Source organism: Vicia villosa, unplaced genomic scaffold (assembly GCF_029867415.1).
Source record: "Vicia villosa cultivar HV-30 ecotype Madison, WI unplaced genomic scaffold, Vvil1.0 ctg.002178F_1_1, whole genome shotgun sequence".
Taxonomy (NCBI): Eukaryota; Viridiplantae; Streptophyta; class Magnoliopsida; order Fabales; family Fabaceae; genus Vicia; species Vicia villosa.
Window position 1 is genome coordinate 58,222 of NW_026705860.1, and position 16,858 is coordinate 75,079.

The following is a 16,858-nucleotide window of genomic DNA, read 5'->3' on the forward strand; positions in this document are numbered from 1 at the left end:
CGTTCTGGGCCTTCCGGGACCTCTGTGTCAATCAGCCATCTTCCTGTTTGTCCTACACATGGAACTTAACTTTATCAGGCTTAACGCCATAGGTAAGACATAAGGAATCATGTCGACACTACACATATGAGGCAGAGTTATGCTGACTTATGATGTTTCGTGGCAAAGCCGAGAATCGACATGCTCTAATACTAACTGTAACACCCCATACATACATTGCCTAGGATATACGTATATGGCATTAAAATGGTAAACGATAATCATATAATAAGAAGCAGAATGGATAATGTATAAGTACGAGTACAAAAACCCAAACTGTCATGGCCAAAATACAAGAGTTCCAACATGGTACAAATACATATCCATGGTACAAAAGATGAGGATACAAAAGATCAAGAACTACAAAAGAGAATAACGCCAAGAAACACCATCTTGAAGCTAAGCCATCTTACCCTTTCCACGATTCTGCCTTGAACCACCTGAAAAAAAGATAATTGAAATGGGGTGAGATTACTAAATCTCAGTGAGTCCCCCTATCTTACGGATTCGCTCAGTTCTACAGGGAACATACAATCAACGGATTTGCCGAGAATCCGGGTTATCCTCGCGGCTAGGTACAAGCACAAACAAGGGTACACCACCATTAGAAGTCCCATGACTTTCGAATGAGGCTACAACAACAACACCCAGTCAAGCCAACAAATATGCAGACCCGTACCCTTGTACGAGGAATCCAGGAGTAAGTTACTTGCCCGCTACATAGATTACGCATCCACACCCTCGATGAGTTACCTCTCATGCCTAATTGTCGAGAGACTTGTACATGTACATCGCAGGTGAAACGAATAAATCCTATGTGGTTTATCCACGACGAGTTACAGCGGTGATTTGCCTATATGGCATCACGGCCCCGTCAATCACTATACGCAGATGTGATCGCTACAATGTACAAAACACCATTAAGACAACATGAGCTCACAGGGCGAAAGCCTAGTGATATTGTCTACATGACATCACTAGAGGTGATTTTACTGAGAAGTGCATCCTATATGGTACCACTACCTCGCCATACCAAGCATGCAGATGTTTACCTGCTAGAGGAACGCCATAGAAGACCCTCTTAGCATATCGCAATGGTAGCTCAGGTGCGTATGACATACCAACAACACACAGCAAGGTATCCCAGACCACACAGCAAGGCACGAACTAAAGATCACACAACAATAGTCGTGCTTTTAAGCGATTTATCATCTATTATCCAGGCCTACTCCGATTCGAGCATATACACACATCACCGAGATCACACAGCACGGTATAAGCCATCACACAGGCAATCACATTCGAATGTTCAACCGGAACAAACGAAATCAATAATAATTATGCCACAATATAATCCACACAATTTGTATTTCACAACATACAAGTATATCCAAAGGATTTCGGTCATATCATGGTCTTATACAATTAAAACACATATCAGAGTGTCATACAAGTCATAAAAGGCCTTCGATTCCGATACGAAGCGAAACTGCACTCATAGGGGAGAATTATCAATTCTGCATCAAACTAGTTCGCTACAGCGAACTTTTGTTCGCTACAGCGAACTCAAACAAAAGCAAACTTTCTTCAACACAGGTAAGTTCGCTACAGCGAACTGCCAGCAAAGCCCCGATTCGCTGCAGCGAACGGTAGCGAGCTCCAGCGAATAAATCAACTCAACTCCCAAACTTATTCACTACACAGTTCGCTACAGCGAACTCTGCAAAATCAGCAAAATTCAGAAACGCATTTGGGGACCCCAAATCTCTACATGCACCCATTGTTGACCAAATAACAAGTTATAATAAACATACATATACCAACTATTACCAGAATGGAGGGTTAAACATGCATTTGTAGGATCATTAAGTATTACTCTCAAAAATCCTTAATCCCAAAATAGCATAAACCCAAAAGAATACCCTAAGGTCTCTATATGTGAGACTCACCTGACTAAGTTGAAGAAGAAGCTGCGAAAATCAGAAGAAGGTGTGAAGATGGTTGAATCAAGAATGCATGCAAGGTTGATGATGAAGTTGGCAATGGGTTCTCTTCTTCCTCTCTCCTTGTTTCACGTTTCCTTCCTCTTCTTTCTCCAAAATTCTGTTTTTGTTACAAGTGATCAAAAACAACACAAGCCAAACACTCCCTTATGTCTTCTATACTTAGTGCATTGACTCAAATGCCCTTCCACTAAACTTTATTTACCATGATGCCATCTAGTTACATTCTAACTAATTAGAAAATAAATAGGATATTACATTTATCTAATATATAATTACCTAATTTTATTATAATAAATAAATAATTTTTAATAAATTGTCTCACTCTCAAAAAAAAAATTGATATTAAAACATTTGAAGTCAATACTTTAATATGTAAAATTTTATATTATTAGCTCTAAAAGCTTAGTTTATTTTAATAATATATAATGTTTGATTTTTTTACTTATATTTGATTAAAAATAATCGATTGACCAACTAGGACTAATACAAGAAAAAAATTATTAGGGCAAGATTTTATTTAAAATAATTATTCAATATTTTTATTGATTATTATTATTATTATTATTATTCATTTTATAGATATAAACTTCGACATGGAAAAATAAATTTCATAATTTTAGATTTTTTCTTACTTGGCTAAAATATATTTCATAAATATTTGTGATTTGCTATACTATGAAATTATTATGCCGAAGATAAAAGTAAATATGTTTTAATTAGAATATAAATATTTAATTAATATTAATTAATAATAGATTTTAATTGGTAAAATGGTGAGTTACAAATTTTTTTTGTAACATATGAGTTACAAAATAAGAGTTATTGTCTTTTTAATAATTATTCTTATGTATATAAATACATAACTGGTAGATGAGTTTTACATACTTGTACTGTATATTTTGTTCTAGGTCTTCATCATTCTCTTCAAATAAGGTTGAGACAGTATTTCATTTTCTATTTTGTATTGATATTTTCCTTTATTTTCATATATTTTAGCTATTATTTGATTTATATGACAAGTACCTCAACTTATTCTATTTTATTGTGGTAATTATATATATTTCAACTATTTTTGTTGCTGCATATCTTCATCCTCTTTTACGCAAACAAAGACAAGATACCTACTTTTATTTCTTATCGATATTTTTATTTCCTTTTCTTATTTTTGACTATGTATTAACTATTATTCAATTTATATGGCAGACTTATGATTTATTTTACCCTATTATATCAATTATCTAAATATTTTAACTATACAGTTTTGTAATAACTTTCTTATAGGATTTTGTGATGTAGTTTTCTCTACTATTTCTTGCGGACATAAAGAAGAAAGAAGAATTAGTTTGTTGCTACTTTTACATTCTTATTACTTGAGAATCATGTGAAAAATCATATAAGTATCTGTCTCTAACCATATTTAAATATGTTATTTTGTTATGCATTATTTGAAATTCATAGGTAACGGTAGTATTATTATTAGGATAAATTATATTAATTTCTAATATAAGTAATATTCATATTTTAATTATGATTATGATTTTTTATCACAATTATGATTGTGACTTACTTGCAATCTATTGTTCTTTATTTTCAAGACAGTAAATTGGATTATTGTTTAAACTGTTGTAACTTCTCAAAATCGTCAAATTTGTCTTTTATTATTTCAATTAATTGATTCGAAATTGTAATGTTTAAAAATGGATAATAACAATATTAATATTAACACTATATATATATATATATATATATATATATATATATATATATATATATATATATATATATATATATATATGCCATCTTTATTTTATTAAATATTAAATTAACACTATTTTAATACATAATAATTATAATAATTACTATTATAAAAATACTAATAATAATTAAAACATACTATTGAATGATCTCTATTAATAATAATATAATAATAATATATACAAGTTTAAATTATACAAATTTATTGTAATAAATAAATTTAAATTTGATGCAAAAGAATAACAGGGATACCATATCAAACAACAAAATAATTGAAATCAAGAATTATATTCTACGGCATTGAAATAAATAATTAAGTTCGATTAAATTTTTTAACCGCTCAAATTATTAAAGTCAGTTTTAAGATATCAATCAATTAAAATCAGTTTTAAAATATCAATCAATTAAAATCGGTTAAAAAAGCATTTATATAGAGAATTACATTTGGTTTCATTGAAACAAATATTTAATTTTGCTTAAATTTTTTAACCCCTCAAAATATTAAAATCGATTTTAGAATATCAATCGATCAAAATCGATTTACTTTGACAGCCTATTTCACAAATCCATATTCCTTTAAAATTTGCACAATATCGGACTAGTAAGATCTTAACTCAAATGATTAGAGTCATGTCTTTTTCCCAATGATCTTACAAATCATTGAGATCAAAATTGCAAATCATAAAAATATAATAATCTCACATATCATTGAGAACATAATTAAGAGAAAAGAATTTATTTACATTACAATTTAAGTTTTTTTCAAACTATTTCTTCCTTTAAATAGTTTAACATTATATTATTCATCTTTCTATTACAGATATGATGTATTGTTATTTTTGTGGTATGATATTTTTCTCCCTCTTAATTCATATATATTTCTATCATCCTTTTTTTTCTCTCTTCATTTTCTCTAATAGGTATATCATTACCCACACCCAAAATATAAATCTTTATTATTTTTATATATTTTATATTTTTCATTTGACATGTGTCATCATAATTGTTGATTTATTTTTTATTTTTTGTATAGTAGAACAAAATATACATGTTTTGGATTTATAGGTCAATTTATAAAAATTTGGCTAAATTATAGTTTTGGTCCCCTTATTTTTGTGTTTTAACAATTTTAGTCCCCCTATTTTATTTTTAATCACTTTTGGTCCATAATTCTCACTTTGACAACAAAAAACGCTTGTGTGTCACATTTTAAAATATGTTTTTTGGTCTCTCATCCTCACTTTTGATCATCCATCCCTACTTGAGGATGAACTGCCTATTCTTAAAAGTGACACATAAGTGTTTTTTAAAGCCAAAATGGATATGAGGGACCAAAAGTGTTTAAAAACAAAATAGGGGGACTAAAATCGTGAAAATACCAAAATAGTGGGACCAAAACTATAATCTAACATAAAAATTTTGTTTAAAAATAAGTGTCTAATCCCCCATTTTATCATGTATTTTTATATATAAATTAAATATTTTTATTGAATTTTTCATATTTGTCATCCGATACTAAATATTTTTAATGACAATAACATCTTAATACCTCAAAATTTGCAAAATTATGTATGCCATTAATAATATATTTTCTTTTATTTAGATTATTTATTTATATAATGATCACGTCATTTTAAGAGATACTGAAAATATATGAGAATGTATTGATTTTTAAGTGACAATTTTAATTTGATAATAAATATTTCAGTGATAATAATAAGCCATTGAAACAAAACTATTGAAAAAAAAATAAAAATAAAAATAAAATAAAATGATAAAATAAAATTAATAGAAAATATCATAATATAGTGATGTAATTGTTATAAATTAACATTAATAATAATAACAATTATTATTATTACTATAACCTACTTAATATAATAATAATAAAATATTAATTTTTTTAATAAATATCATAGTTTTAATAAAATATTAACTTTTAATAAATATTATAGTTTGCATCGCACGAGCCAACAATCTAGTTTAAATAACAAATAACATACGCACAATAAACCCTACTTACAATTTTCTTAGTGACTGCTCTTAAGGCATTTGAAGTGTACTCTCTATTTTGTCTTTGTTGAACCCGCTTCCACTTATCTTGTCGATATGGTGGAGATTGGTTGTGATCACGACTCATGGAGTCCTTATCTCCTACTTGTTGTGTTTTTTCAATTATCATTGTTTTCTTAAGTTTCCTGTATCCTCCACGAGACAATCTATGGGGTATTTGTTTTTTTTGCCTTGTTCACCTTTCCTACTTAACTTTTAAATTGTTATAAACATAGAAACATAACGCTTTCACATCCTTTGGTGCTTCTTTCCACTCATCTATCGATATAGTGACTTTGTTACGCCAAGGAATGTAACATAACTCTTAAAAAGCGAAGAGTAAGGACCATCAACTATCAAATTTACGGAATTAAACTCGATTAGAAATTTATTACCCGAGTTGTAGACATTTGTTAATTTAGCCATCATTGTGACACCTCTTTGTTTTTTCCTTCTTTTTTCCGATATTTAGATTGAGAATCATTTGTACGAGTATCATTTGTATAAATTTCGTCGCTACTAGATGAAGAAGAGACCATCTATCTTCAAAAACAACAATAAAAAATTAATTCAATCTCTCAACCAAACAAATGTGATCATTCAACAACAATAACATAAACATAAAACATTCAACATCAAGATAGAAATATAAACATCAACCCGGAATAAACAATAACACTAAAACTAGATAAACAACAACACTTACAACAACATAAAAAACAACCTCTTTCATCTAACCCTATAATAATATTTCAAGATATAACCCTGAATAACAACAACAAAAGATTAATCCAATCTTAACCAAACAAAGGTTAAGATAAAAGAGCAGCAATAACCAAAAACATTTAACATCAATAACATAAACATAAAACATTAAACATTAACATAAAAACATAAACATAAAAACAATGGCGAATGAAGTTTATTGTTTTTTTTTGTTTTTTTAAATAAGCAATTGGTATTAAAGGGAGAAAAAGGGATGCTCCACCCCAATACAAAGAGGAAAGCTCCTACCTCACAAAACAATCAAGAGGTCGAATATTCCAAAGATAAAAATTACAAAAATTCACCTTCTTATGAAAAGAAGAAATCCAGCTCCAAGAGTTGAAGAAAATCTCCGACATACACTCGGTAAAGCTAAACGGCTCCTCTCTAAAGATCACCGCATTACGCTTTGACCAAATAGACCAAACCGTAGCAAGCCATACATTGGCCACTATCATTCTCTTGTTTAAACAAGGAATCTTCTCATAATTGTAAAAAAAATCCCCAAAATCCTGGAGTGTCAAATAGTCGGATATATCAAGCCACATAAACACCCTTCTCCAAATGCGAGTAGTGATTTCACACGAGAAGAAAAGGTGAGATAGAGATTCCTCCTTCTCCAAGCATAAAGCACATAAAGAATCCATTCCTTCCGCCAAAACGCCCCTTCTCACCAATTGATCCCTAGTGGCTATACGATTGTGTATAAATCTCCATCCAAAAACTAGGATTTTCGAGGGAACTTTGCACTTCCAAAGATAGATTAAAGCCAAAACCTTCTTGTTATCCAAAGGAGGACCAGAAAGAGAGGCCATAAAAAATCATAGCAAGACTTAACGGAGAAGACTCCATTAGTAGTCAAGGCCCACGAGAAGCTATCCTCACTATTCTCCCTAACCGGAACACGACCAAGAGCATCCAAAAATTGCTGCAAAGTGTCCGCGAGCTGCTGCCCGGAATCAAGGACAGCACCAGTCCCACTGTTAGGCCCAACCGTAGCACTAACAGCTGCCGCAGAAACAAACCCACGGTTCTACCAGCAAAAAGAAAGAAAATCCTCAGCCGCAGCGCTGGTGTTTGCAGCAGGGGCAGTCCCACGGTGCTTCCAGCCATAGTTTTGAATTGCTTCAGCCGTATTGGCAGCAACAGACCCCTCTTCGAACCAACTTGCAAAGTTCTAATGCCACACCCCTTCAACAAAGACCCCTGCAAGATTAATAGGATCCATATAATTTTCAGACAAGGAAAAGAGCTTGGGAAAAGATTCCATCAAAGGATTTTGTAGATGCATAGGAGAAAACGTTTACGTACCGGAAACATGATGAATAAGTAAAAAATATAAAAAATTTAAAGTGGTCGTCCTAAAGAATTTAAAGGTAGCCCTTTCCAAGCTTCATCCGAGGTCGTGGGTTTACATGAGGGTATTCTAGTTATGTGTTAAGCATAATTCATAAAATCCTTCATTAGTTTCCACCCTAACGGTCCTTTGTTCGACTATTTCATTCATGACTCGGTCAATTTCTAAGGCAGTTCTTGCAAGTGAAGCTCCTTACGCTAGAGGCTTGTCTCACCTTATACTACACCCCTACTAAATCTTCTCCCTTTTGTAAGGGCGGGATTTTGAAGTATTGGTCTTAGCCTTATTTGTGCGGGAACGTCCATTTGTATCGCAAGAAACTAGGTATTATTTCCCCTAACGAGGTAGTGAAGAAGGAAGACATGCATTCTTGGTTTCAAGGGCTTGGTTACAAAGAAGGGTTTGTCCCGAGTGAGGTACCTTCCTATGAGGTGAGGAAAAAGAGGATTCACACTAACAAAATCTTGAGTATGATCAACCGGGAGGAGTTGAGTGATAGATTTTGGTGAGGACATCGTCCTATAGTTTTTTTTTAATTTGATATGTATGATTGTAATAAGTTACTAATAGTATGGATAAGTTGAATATATTTTACAACCTTTCCAGTGCCCAAGGTATCAAGACTAGTTATCAGTGTTGCCGCCATTTTTACCATGGAGGTTACTCTCTGTCCCCAACTTCAGCAAATAGGGGTTGTGATGTAGATCAACATTCTCCCTAGAAAAGGTTCTCCCAATTGGACCAGTCTAACTAGGGAGGCTTCTTCGAGAAAGGTAAATATCATCTTGTGGATAATTCTCATTTTCTCTTGGCTTGCTGGCACTCTTGAGAAAGTTATTGTTGTTATTGTCTAATAGAGGAAATTGATAATTTAGAGTCTGACAAATCTTCAAAAAATGGGATAATTATTTCTTTCAATAATTGATAAATCTTCACAGTTTCTCTTTCGGTAACTCTTGAGAAAGTTGTTGTACTCTTAGGTCACGTTCACCCCAAAAGCATCACTATTTCATCAATTAGATTAAATTGTTATTCATATTTTATATGTGATCAGCTGCTTCAAGTTTGTGTATTGGTAGTCTCTAGTACATTATTCAGAAGTTCTTCTTCATTTGATATCCAAACTCAATAATTTTCCGTAAAACCCTTTTCTCTTCGAATGGCTCTCTACTTTTTTGGATCACTAATTATATGCCTACTTTCACATTTAAAACAAGAAAATATTACCCCTCCGTCTATTCGATAACATTCTTGAGCAAATGCAAACGTGATAAACCATTTAAGACCTTCCTCAAAATATGGTTTAAGTTTACGTCTTTCAAGTTACGTTCTATCATACATTTAACTATGATAGTACTGATAATATTCCATAATGTAGGTTTACAACATCGTTGCCATTCTATTCACAAAGAGGTTTTAATCAATTAACCAATTAGAGGATTTTGGTCAATTATATCAAATAACTATCATATAATAAACACTAACTAACAAATTACAAAAATAATATGAATTATTCATGATTATTTAACAAAAATTTAATACTAATACTTTAACTACATACTTATTTATTAACTACACACAAACTAGTTGTTTTAAACTAAAAATACCAAATTTATTTTATTAATTTTACTTAAATGTTTATTTAATAAATTAATTTTTTTAAATCAGTTATAAAGAGCAATTTACAAAATACATTAAATATGTTTTAATAAAAATATGTTTGAAAACAATATATGTTATTAAAAATTAATAAAAAATAAGTATGTTAAAATTAAAAAATATTATTTTTATTTTATTTGTTATGTTTTTTAGAAAAATTTATTGAAAATTTTTTAACAAACAAAATATGTCATTACACTTTTTTTTAATTTTTATAACATTTAATTTATAAATAATATTACTTTAATATATAATATATTTTACTTCTGTTTTTAAAATATAAATTAAAATATAAAATATAAAACAATATCAAATAAAATATAATTTTTTTAAGTATGTTTATAATTGTGTTTAACATATAAAACATAAAATAAAATAATTAAACAAATAAAATATATTAATCCTTTTTAATTTCAATTTTTAAATATAGTATTAAATAATATTAAAATCTGTTTTACTTAAGTAAAATAAAAATTCTATTTTATTTATTATTCAATGTTAGATATACACTTACAAGAATAATATTTTAATGTATCTATTTCATATATCCTTATTATATTTTTTATTTGTTTATGTAAAAGTAATATTAAATTCTTTTTCTATGAATTTATTTTATTTGTCTTTATTTGGTTTTAATATTTTATTATTATTTACTTAAATAAAACATAAATGCTGTTAATATTTATAATTTATAATTTTAAATAAAATATTATTTAGTTATTATCATATAATATATTAAATTAATTGAAATTTTGTTTTAATTATGTTTTAAATAATTTTTTTTTTTTTGTAATCAAGATAATATAAATAGAACCAAAAGTTCTAGCACGAGATTACAAAAGGGGCGAGGCTAAGCTCTAACCGAAAAAAATTAGTCACCAAATATAACCTAGAAAAGATATAATATAGAAATTTTCTAAACTCATAGAAGTTGTAGTTGGTACGAGTAATTTTCTCAATAAACGACCACCGCTAAATAAGCGCCTTAATACTCCAAACGCTATCGAAAACGTTCCAAGAATTGTTCCAAAAGATGATCCCGTTCCTAAGCTTCCAAATAGACCAACAAGTAGTCAACCAAATGGTCCCTTCTCTACCATAATTAACCTTTTTAAATTTACAAAATCTATACCAACTCAAAAAACGACTTAAGATACAAACAAATTCATAATCAATAAAACCAAGCCAAGAAGCCACCTCCTTCCAAATTAAAGTGGAGACCCCACAATTAAACAAAATATGTGTCAAAGATTCCCTCTCCAATCCGCAAAAAAACACAACCAATAGAAGAAAGGAAAGAAATACCTCTCAAGAGGAGAAGATCCCTTGTAGGCATTCTATTGATAAAACATTTCCAATCAAATGACGTAATCTTTTGAGGCACATCTAAGTTCCATATAAGTTTAAAGACTTTAGAGAACTCCTTCTCTAGATCCATAGGAACATGAAATTTATCTGAAATAGCATAGCATCTCCTAACTGAAAACCAGTTGTCCGGATCCGGAAGCCAAGCAACAATGTCCCTAGCCGAAAACACGGGCTGCACAGTACACAAAAACTGATGCAGCCGCTGCACAACAGAAACAGCTGTCGGGCTGCTAAACCACCGAATGCCAAAGTCCACCCTAACCCAAACGTCATTGATCCAACTGCCCATACCCGCTACCGCCATATACTTCAACTCTAAAAGATTATACGCCACCGAAAATAAATCCATCAAACAATTATTATCCATCCAACGCGATTGCCAAAAAGAAGTGTTGAAACCGTTACCGATAATAAATCTACAATTATCAACAAACAAGTTTTCGTTGTAGCTATTTTCCAATAGAAAAATATCCATTCACCAAGAAGATTTCGAAATCCTCTTATAATTATTGCCATCATAAGAAACCACATGAAGATTAATATCTCCATATATAGCTTTCAACACTTTATATCATAATGCTTCCGAACCACCTAGAATTCTCCAACGCCATTTATGAAGAAGAGCATAATTGAAATCTCGGATCCTTCGCAACCCAAGGCCACCCTTCTCAATAGGTAAACAAATATTCCTCCAACTAACCCAAATAATTTTCCTTCCTTCACTCGATCCGCCCCAAAGAAACCTTTTTGGGCGCCTTATAAAAAGAAAGCATGAAAATCAAAAGGCTACAAAGAACGGATTTTAGGAGAGTTAGCCTACCACCAAAACTTAATAACCGAGCCTTCCAATCCAAAAGCCGAGACTTAATTTTATTCAAAATCACATTCCAAGATGATATCCTTCTAGGATTAATACCTATAGGAATACCAAGGAAAGTAAAATGATTTTCCTCCCTCCTACAAGACAAAAAGTTAGAAGCAATATCCAAGAAATTATCACTAACGTTGATACCAATAAGTTTACTTTTGTGGTAGTTGATCCCAAGACCCAAAACAATCTCAAAATCTCTTAAAATTGGCTTGACAGCCCAAACTTGCTTCCAACTCCCATCACCTATCAATAAAGTATTGTAAGTTCAAGAGTGCGCCTAAGAGGGGGGTGAATTAGGACTTTGAAGATTTATCCGGTTTTTGAATACTTGTTGTTCTTATTTTTCTGGTTTGGTGCAAGAGTTTAGAAACGTGTTACTTTCTTTTCTGGTTATGATTTGTGAAAGCGGTAAATGCATAAAAGTAAAGAACACAATGATGTATACTGGTTCCCCTCACAATCCGAGAGTACTCCAGTCCCCTTTCAACATGAAATAGATTTTACTATTGTTTGTGACTTACACAAGACAAACCAAACACCAAAAATAATCCTCTTGGATTTTCACTAAGTACACTAAGAGAACAATCCTCCCTTAATGACTCACTTGTTTCCAACAATCCTGGACAACAAGATTTCAACCACCAAGAACAATCCTCTTGGATTTACTAACTTGATTATGAGAACAATCCTCTCACTAATCAACAACCCTTTCTTCCAACAATCCTGGATAGCAAGTCAATAATAACCAGATATATTTGAATAGTAATGTTGATAAACATATATCAATCACTAGGATTGATCTTCTCTTTCAAGCAAGACAATTTACAATGATATAATAGTGCTCAAGTGTTTATGTATGAATGAGAAACTTTTCTAACAATGTGCAGAAAAAGTTTCAATGAAAGTTCAAGTATGAAACACTTGCATGAAAATGTATGACAAAAAACGTGGTAAATTGTAATGAAAGAGGTGAGATTAAATATGAAGGTTATGGTATTTATATAGGTATTTACACCCTTTAGAAAGAGTATAAAATGATCAAACAATGCAATGTCTAAGGTTTGAAAAGATATTCACGTTTGAAAATGAAGCAAAGTGAAACAAGGCACTGGTTCAGTAGGTAATTGGTTACCAAAAGTAGGGTAATCGGTTACCCACTCCCAACGTTCACAATTTTTGAAATTTATAACTCAGTAACCGATTACTGAAACAAGGGTAATCGGTTACCCATACAAAAACCAGTGGGAATACTTTTCATAGTTTCAGTAACCGGTTACATGAATGTTGGTAACCGGTTACCTCAACATAAGGAGTGAAAATGCATGTTTTTGGTATATGGAAACTTATGCCATGCATATATAAGTTTGGACATGCATATTTATGAAAGTTTATGTGATTTTTGAGCGCTAAGGAATATCAATGTAAAAGGATTTAGCTTGTACCATCCGCAAATTGTAAGATATCCACACTATAAGCTCTCCTTATATTGAAACCAACATACTCACCGATCTCCACCGCCTTACTAACCAAACTCTTCAAACCCTCCACTACAATAACAAAGAGAAACGGCGATAACGGGTCACCTTGCCTTAAACCTTTCTCAATCGCAAACTCCTTCGTAGGACTACCATTCAGCAGCACCGACATTTTTCTCGAAAAGATCAAGGCCTCCATCCACTTCATCCAAGTAGCCCCAAACCCCATCTTTCTCAACATGAATTTAAGGAAATCCCATCAAATGTTATCATAAGCTTTCTCAATATCCACCTTAAAAAGTAAACAATTATTCCCTTCCTTCTTCGCCATATCCACAACCTCGTTAGCAACCAAAACTTCGTCCAATAATTGTCTACCCGGAACAAAGGCACTTTGACAATTGGAAACAACCGAGTTCAACACCTTCTTTAATCTTGAAGTCAAATGTTTAGATATAGCTTTATACACACATCCCACCAAACAAATCCGCCTATAATCATCAAAACCCAAGGGTTGGATGTTTTAAATATTTTACTATGTTTTATTATAATAAACAAAACAAAAAATTAACATCAATTTATTAATATATATATATATATATATATATATATATATATATATATATATATATATATATATATGTATTAGCATCCTTTTATTTTGTATTATTTTATATAAAAAATAAAAAGCCACCACAAACATTTATTTAAATATATTAAAACAAATATTTTGTTTTATTTTATAAGAATAAAAATATTTAGAGAAAACAAACAACCACCACAAACAAATAACAGCAAACAATTTTTTTAAATCATCTACCATAATCGAATATAGATGACAAAAACATTAAATTAGAAATGTGTACCTTATTGGAGACGAAGATTCAGGGAATACCGAGTTCGATTCTCGGTAGGAACAATATTTGGTCAAAGCTATGAACCAGAGCGTATAAAGAAAAAAAATGTGTACCTTACTTAAACTGAAGAGAAAAACAAACTTTGAGATAATATTGCACAAAATTCGGATCAAATGCTCAGGTCTTGAAAGGAATAAGGGTTTCAATCAATTTGGATTAAATTTTGTCAAAGATTTTAAAGGAATCGATAAAAAATGAATGAGTATAAGCGATCGTATGAAATTATGTGTGTTGCGTGCATGCATGTGTGTGAAGTTTATGCTTGCGTTGTGATCTTCTCCTCGCAACTGTGTAAATCACCTCACAATTTTAATGGTTGTGACCAGAGGCCCGCCCGGGCTAAACCCCTATTTTCTTTGTACTCCCTCAATTTAACAGTCGATTTTTAGACAAAATCAAGGGCATGATTAGGGACAAAATTAGTAAAAATAAGGTGTAAAAATTAAAACAGATGAATAATCAATGGTGTAAAGTTTTTGCCCAGGCTGTCTAAAATTCCTGACTCCGCCACTGGTTGTGACTTGTAATGTGATATTCACCTCACAACTCTACAACTTAAAAAGTGACCAGAACGGTCCTCTACACCCTGACATTCAATAACTCTCTATGTCTTAATTCCTCTCAAAATATTTTAACTTTTTTAAAAAAGAGTTGCAAGGTGTTTCACTCCCTGCAACTTAGCTTTTCAAAATTTTGAAACTCCTTCCATTACATATGACGTGATCAACGTATTAAGTTGAATTTTTTTTTTTATTTGATGTTGGGAGGTGTTTAACACCCAACAAATTCCATATTTTCTTGTAGTAGACAATCAATTATATTTTTTTGGAAGGCAAATAATTATATAAATAGAAGTGGTTAGTAGTACAAGAAATATAAGGATCGAACAAATTAATTCAAGAAGTGCATGAAAAATCCGCTAAACAAAAAACCAAAGGCAATGAGCACCACAAAAATCTCAAAAAGGACTTTGATAAATCTCAGGAAAACGAATATTCATCAACAAAGCAATATCCTCCCAGAGTAGTTTAAATGGTACATGTTTATGTCTTGAAGTATTTTTAGACGGCTTGAGTTAAATTATTAAGTTTTAAGAGAGATACATTTCTTACGGATCAGAAAAAACTATTCATCTCAAGTCATCATCTTTTTTTACACTCGATTGCAATTTTATAACGCCATACCAATGATTAAAACGGATGAAGAATAAAATTGATTCATTGAACTTTAAAAGATTAATTAATTTTTGAAGGAATAGTAATATATAAATAAATAAGATGCCCCTTATTTCAACAAATACATAATACAACATGAAACTAAAGATTCAGTCCTAACCAAGTCTCATAAATCAAACTAGTTAAACCTGTGTGCTTTAATTGAAAATAATTAAAACAACATGAAAAATAAATATTCATAAGGACATCATAAGGAGAATCTAAACCATCAAATCAAAAGAATCTAGAGGTTTCATATCCGCCATTTCCACCCATATTATTAAAACCAAACAAATAAGGTTGTATCATAGGGTTTTGAAAAAATTGTGGTTGAAGTATTTGAGCTTGTTGAGGATTTCAATGATGATGGAGAGTTGGAGTAGTTTGGGTAGGTGCACCCTGAACTTCAAGCCTATCAGCATGTTGTGCAACAAGTTTTTTAAATTCTTCCAAAGCCTTTTTGAAGTTGAGTCCTATTCATCCTATCAATAGAACAAGCCCACCAAAACTAAGCCTCGATTTCCTTACGTAAATGGCTCAGCTCATTACCACACTTCTTTTCAATGTCCAACGTATCGTTGATTTGAGTTAGTTGATAATTGAGCTCACGCACAATGGCACTATGACGAGCCTCGATGAATTGCATGGTGCCATTATTTTGCAATGGAACGCGTGATAGATAACAATCTATGACCTTACCGACATGTGGATGACCAAAGGAAAACACCTTCTCACCAGGTGAGAATACGACAAGAGCAACATTTGCATCACAACGTGTGCAAAATTCACTGGCTTTCTTGAAGAACCCACTACGACGCTTCGAGAAAGACACTCGCATGTTGCTCTCATTGCTCATCTTTTTCATCTCAATCTTTTTGCGACCATGGCCTTTCCTTTCAGTTGACAAGGTTGAAATTTAATATATTAAAATCATTTAATTTTTAATATCAAAACAAATATAACTATCACAGTTTATTTTTTATTTTATTAACAATGGTAAAATTATTATATTGATCACCTGATATTATTGAAGATAATGCGTGGAAAAATGTTGAGAATAAATATAAGTGTGAGTGTGGATAAAAGTCCCACATTGGAAATGCATGTGGTAACTTGAGCATATATAAGTGGGAGAACCCACTCATCTATCACCTTAAATTTTTAGGTGGAGAAGTGGTGAATCTCCCACAAAGGTGTGTTGCTCAAGCGGAATGTCCCGGAAATTAACAATGCTCCCGACTCGACCCTCCCCCGATTGTTGCGCTAACAACGGATACAAGTGTATGTGGAAGAGAAGTTTCTACATGGAGGGGGAGCATTATAGACTCACACTTGAGGGGGGTGTTGAGAATAATGCAAGTGTGAGTGTGGATAATAGTC

At 31.5% G+C, this 16,858-nt stretch overlaps 1 protein-coding gene and 1 pseudogene across 1 annotated transcript; both read right to left on the bottom strand.

The window, feature by feature from the left end:
* Window positions 1–10,861: 10,861 nt before the first annotated feature.
* LOC131638116 (uncharacterized) lies at window positions 10,862–13,576 on the bottom strand. Its single transcript, XM_058908666.1, has 4 exons — window positions 13,315–13,576; window positions 11,918–12,115; window positions 11,702–11,756; window positions 10,862–11,417 (listed from the first exon to the last, which is right to left on the bottom strand). Exons 1-4 carry the CDS (start codon window positions 13,574–13,576, stop codon window positions 10,862–10,864), a joined length of 1,071 nt encoding a protein of 356 aa, XP_058764649.1.
* Window positions 13,577–15,712: 2,136 nt separating this feature from the next.
* On the bottom strand, window positions 15,713–16,385 carry LOC131638117 (agamous-like MADS-box protein AGL62; annotated as a pseudogene).
* Between the last annotated feature and the right edge of the window lie 473 nt (window positions 16,386–16,858).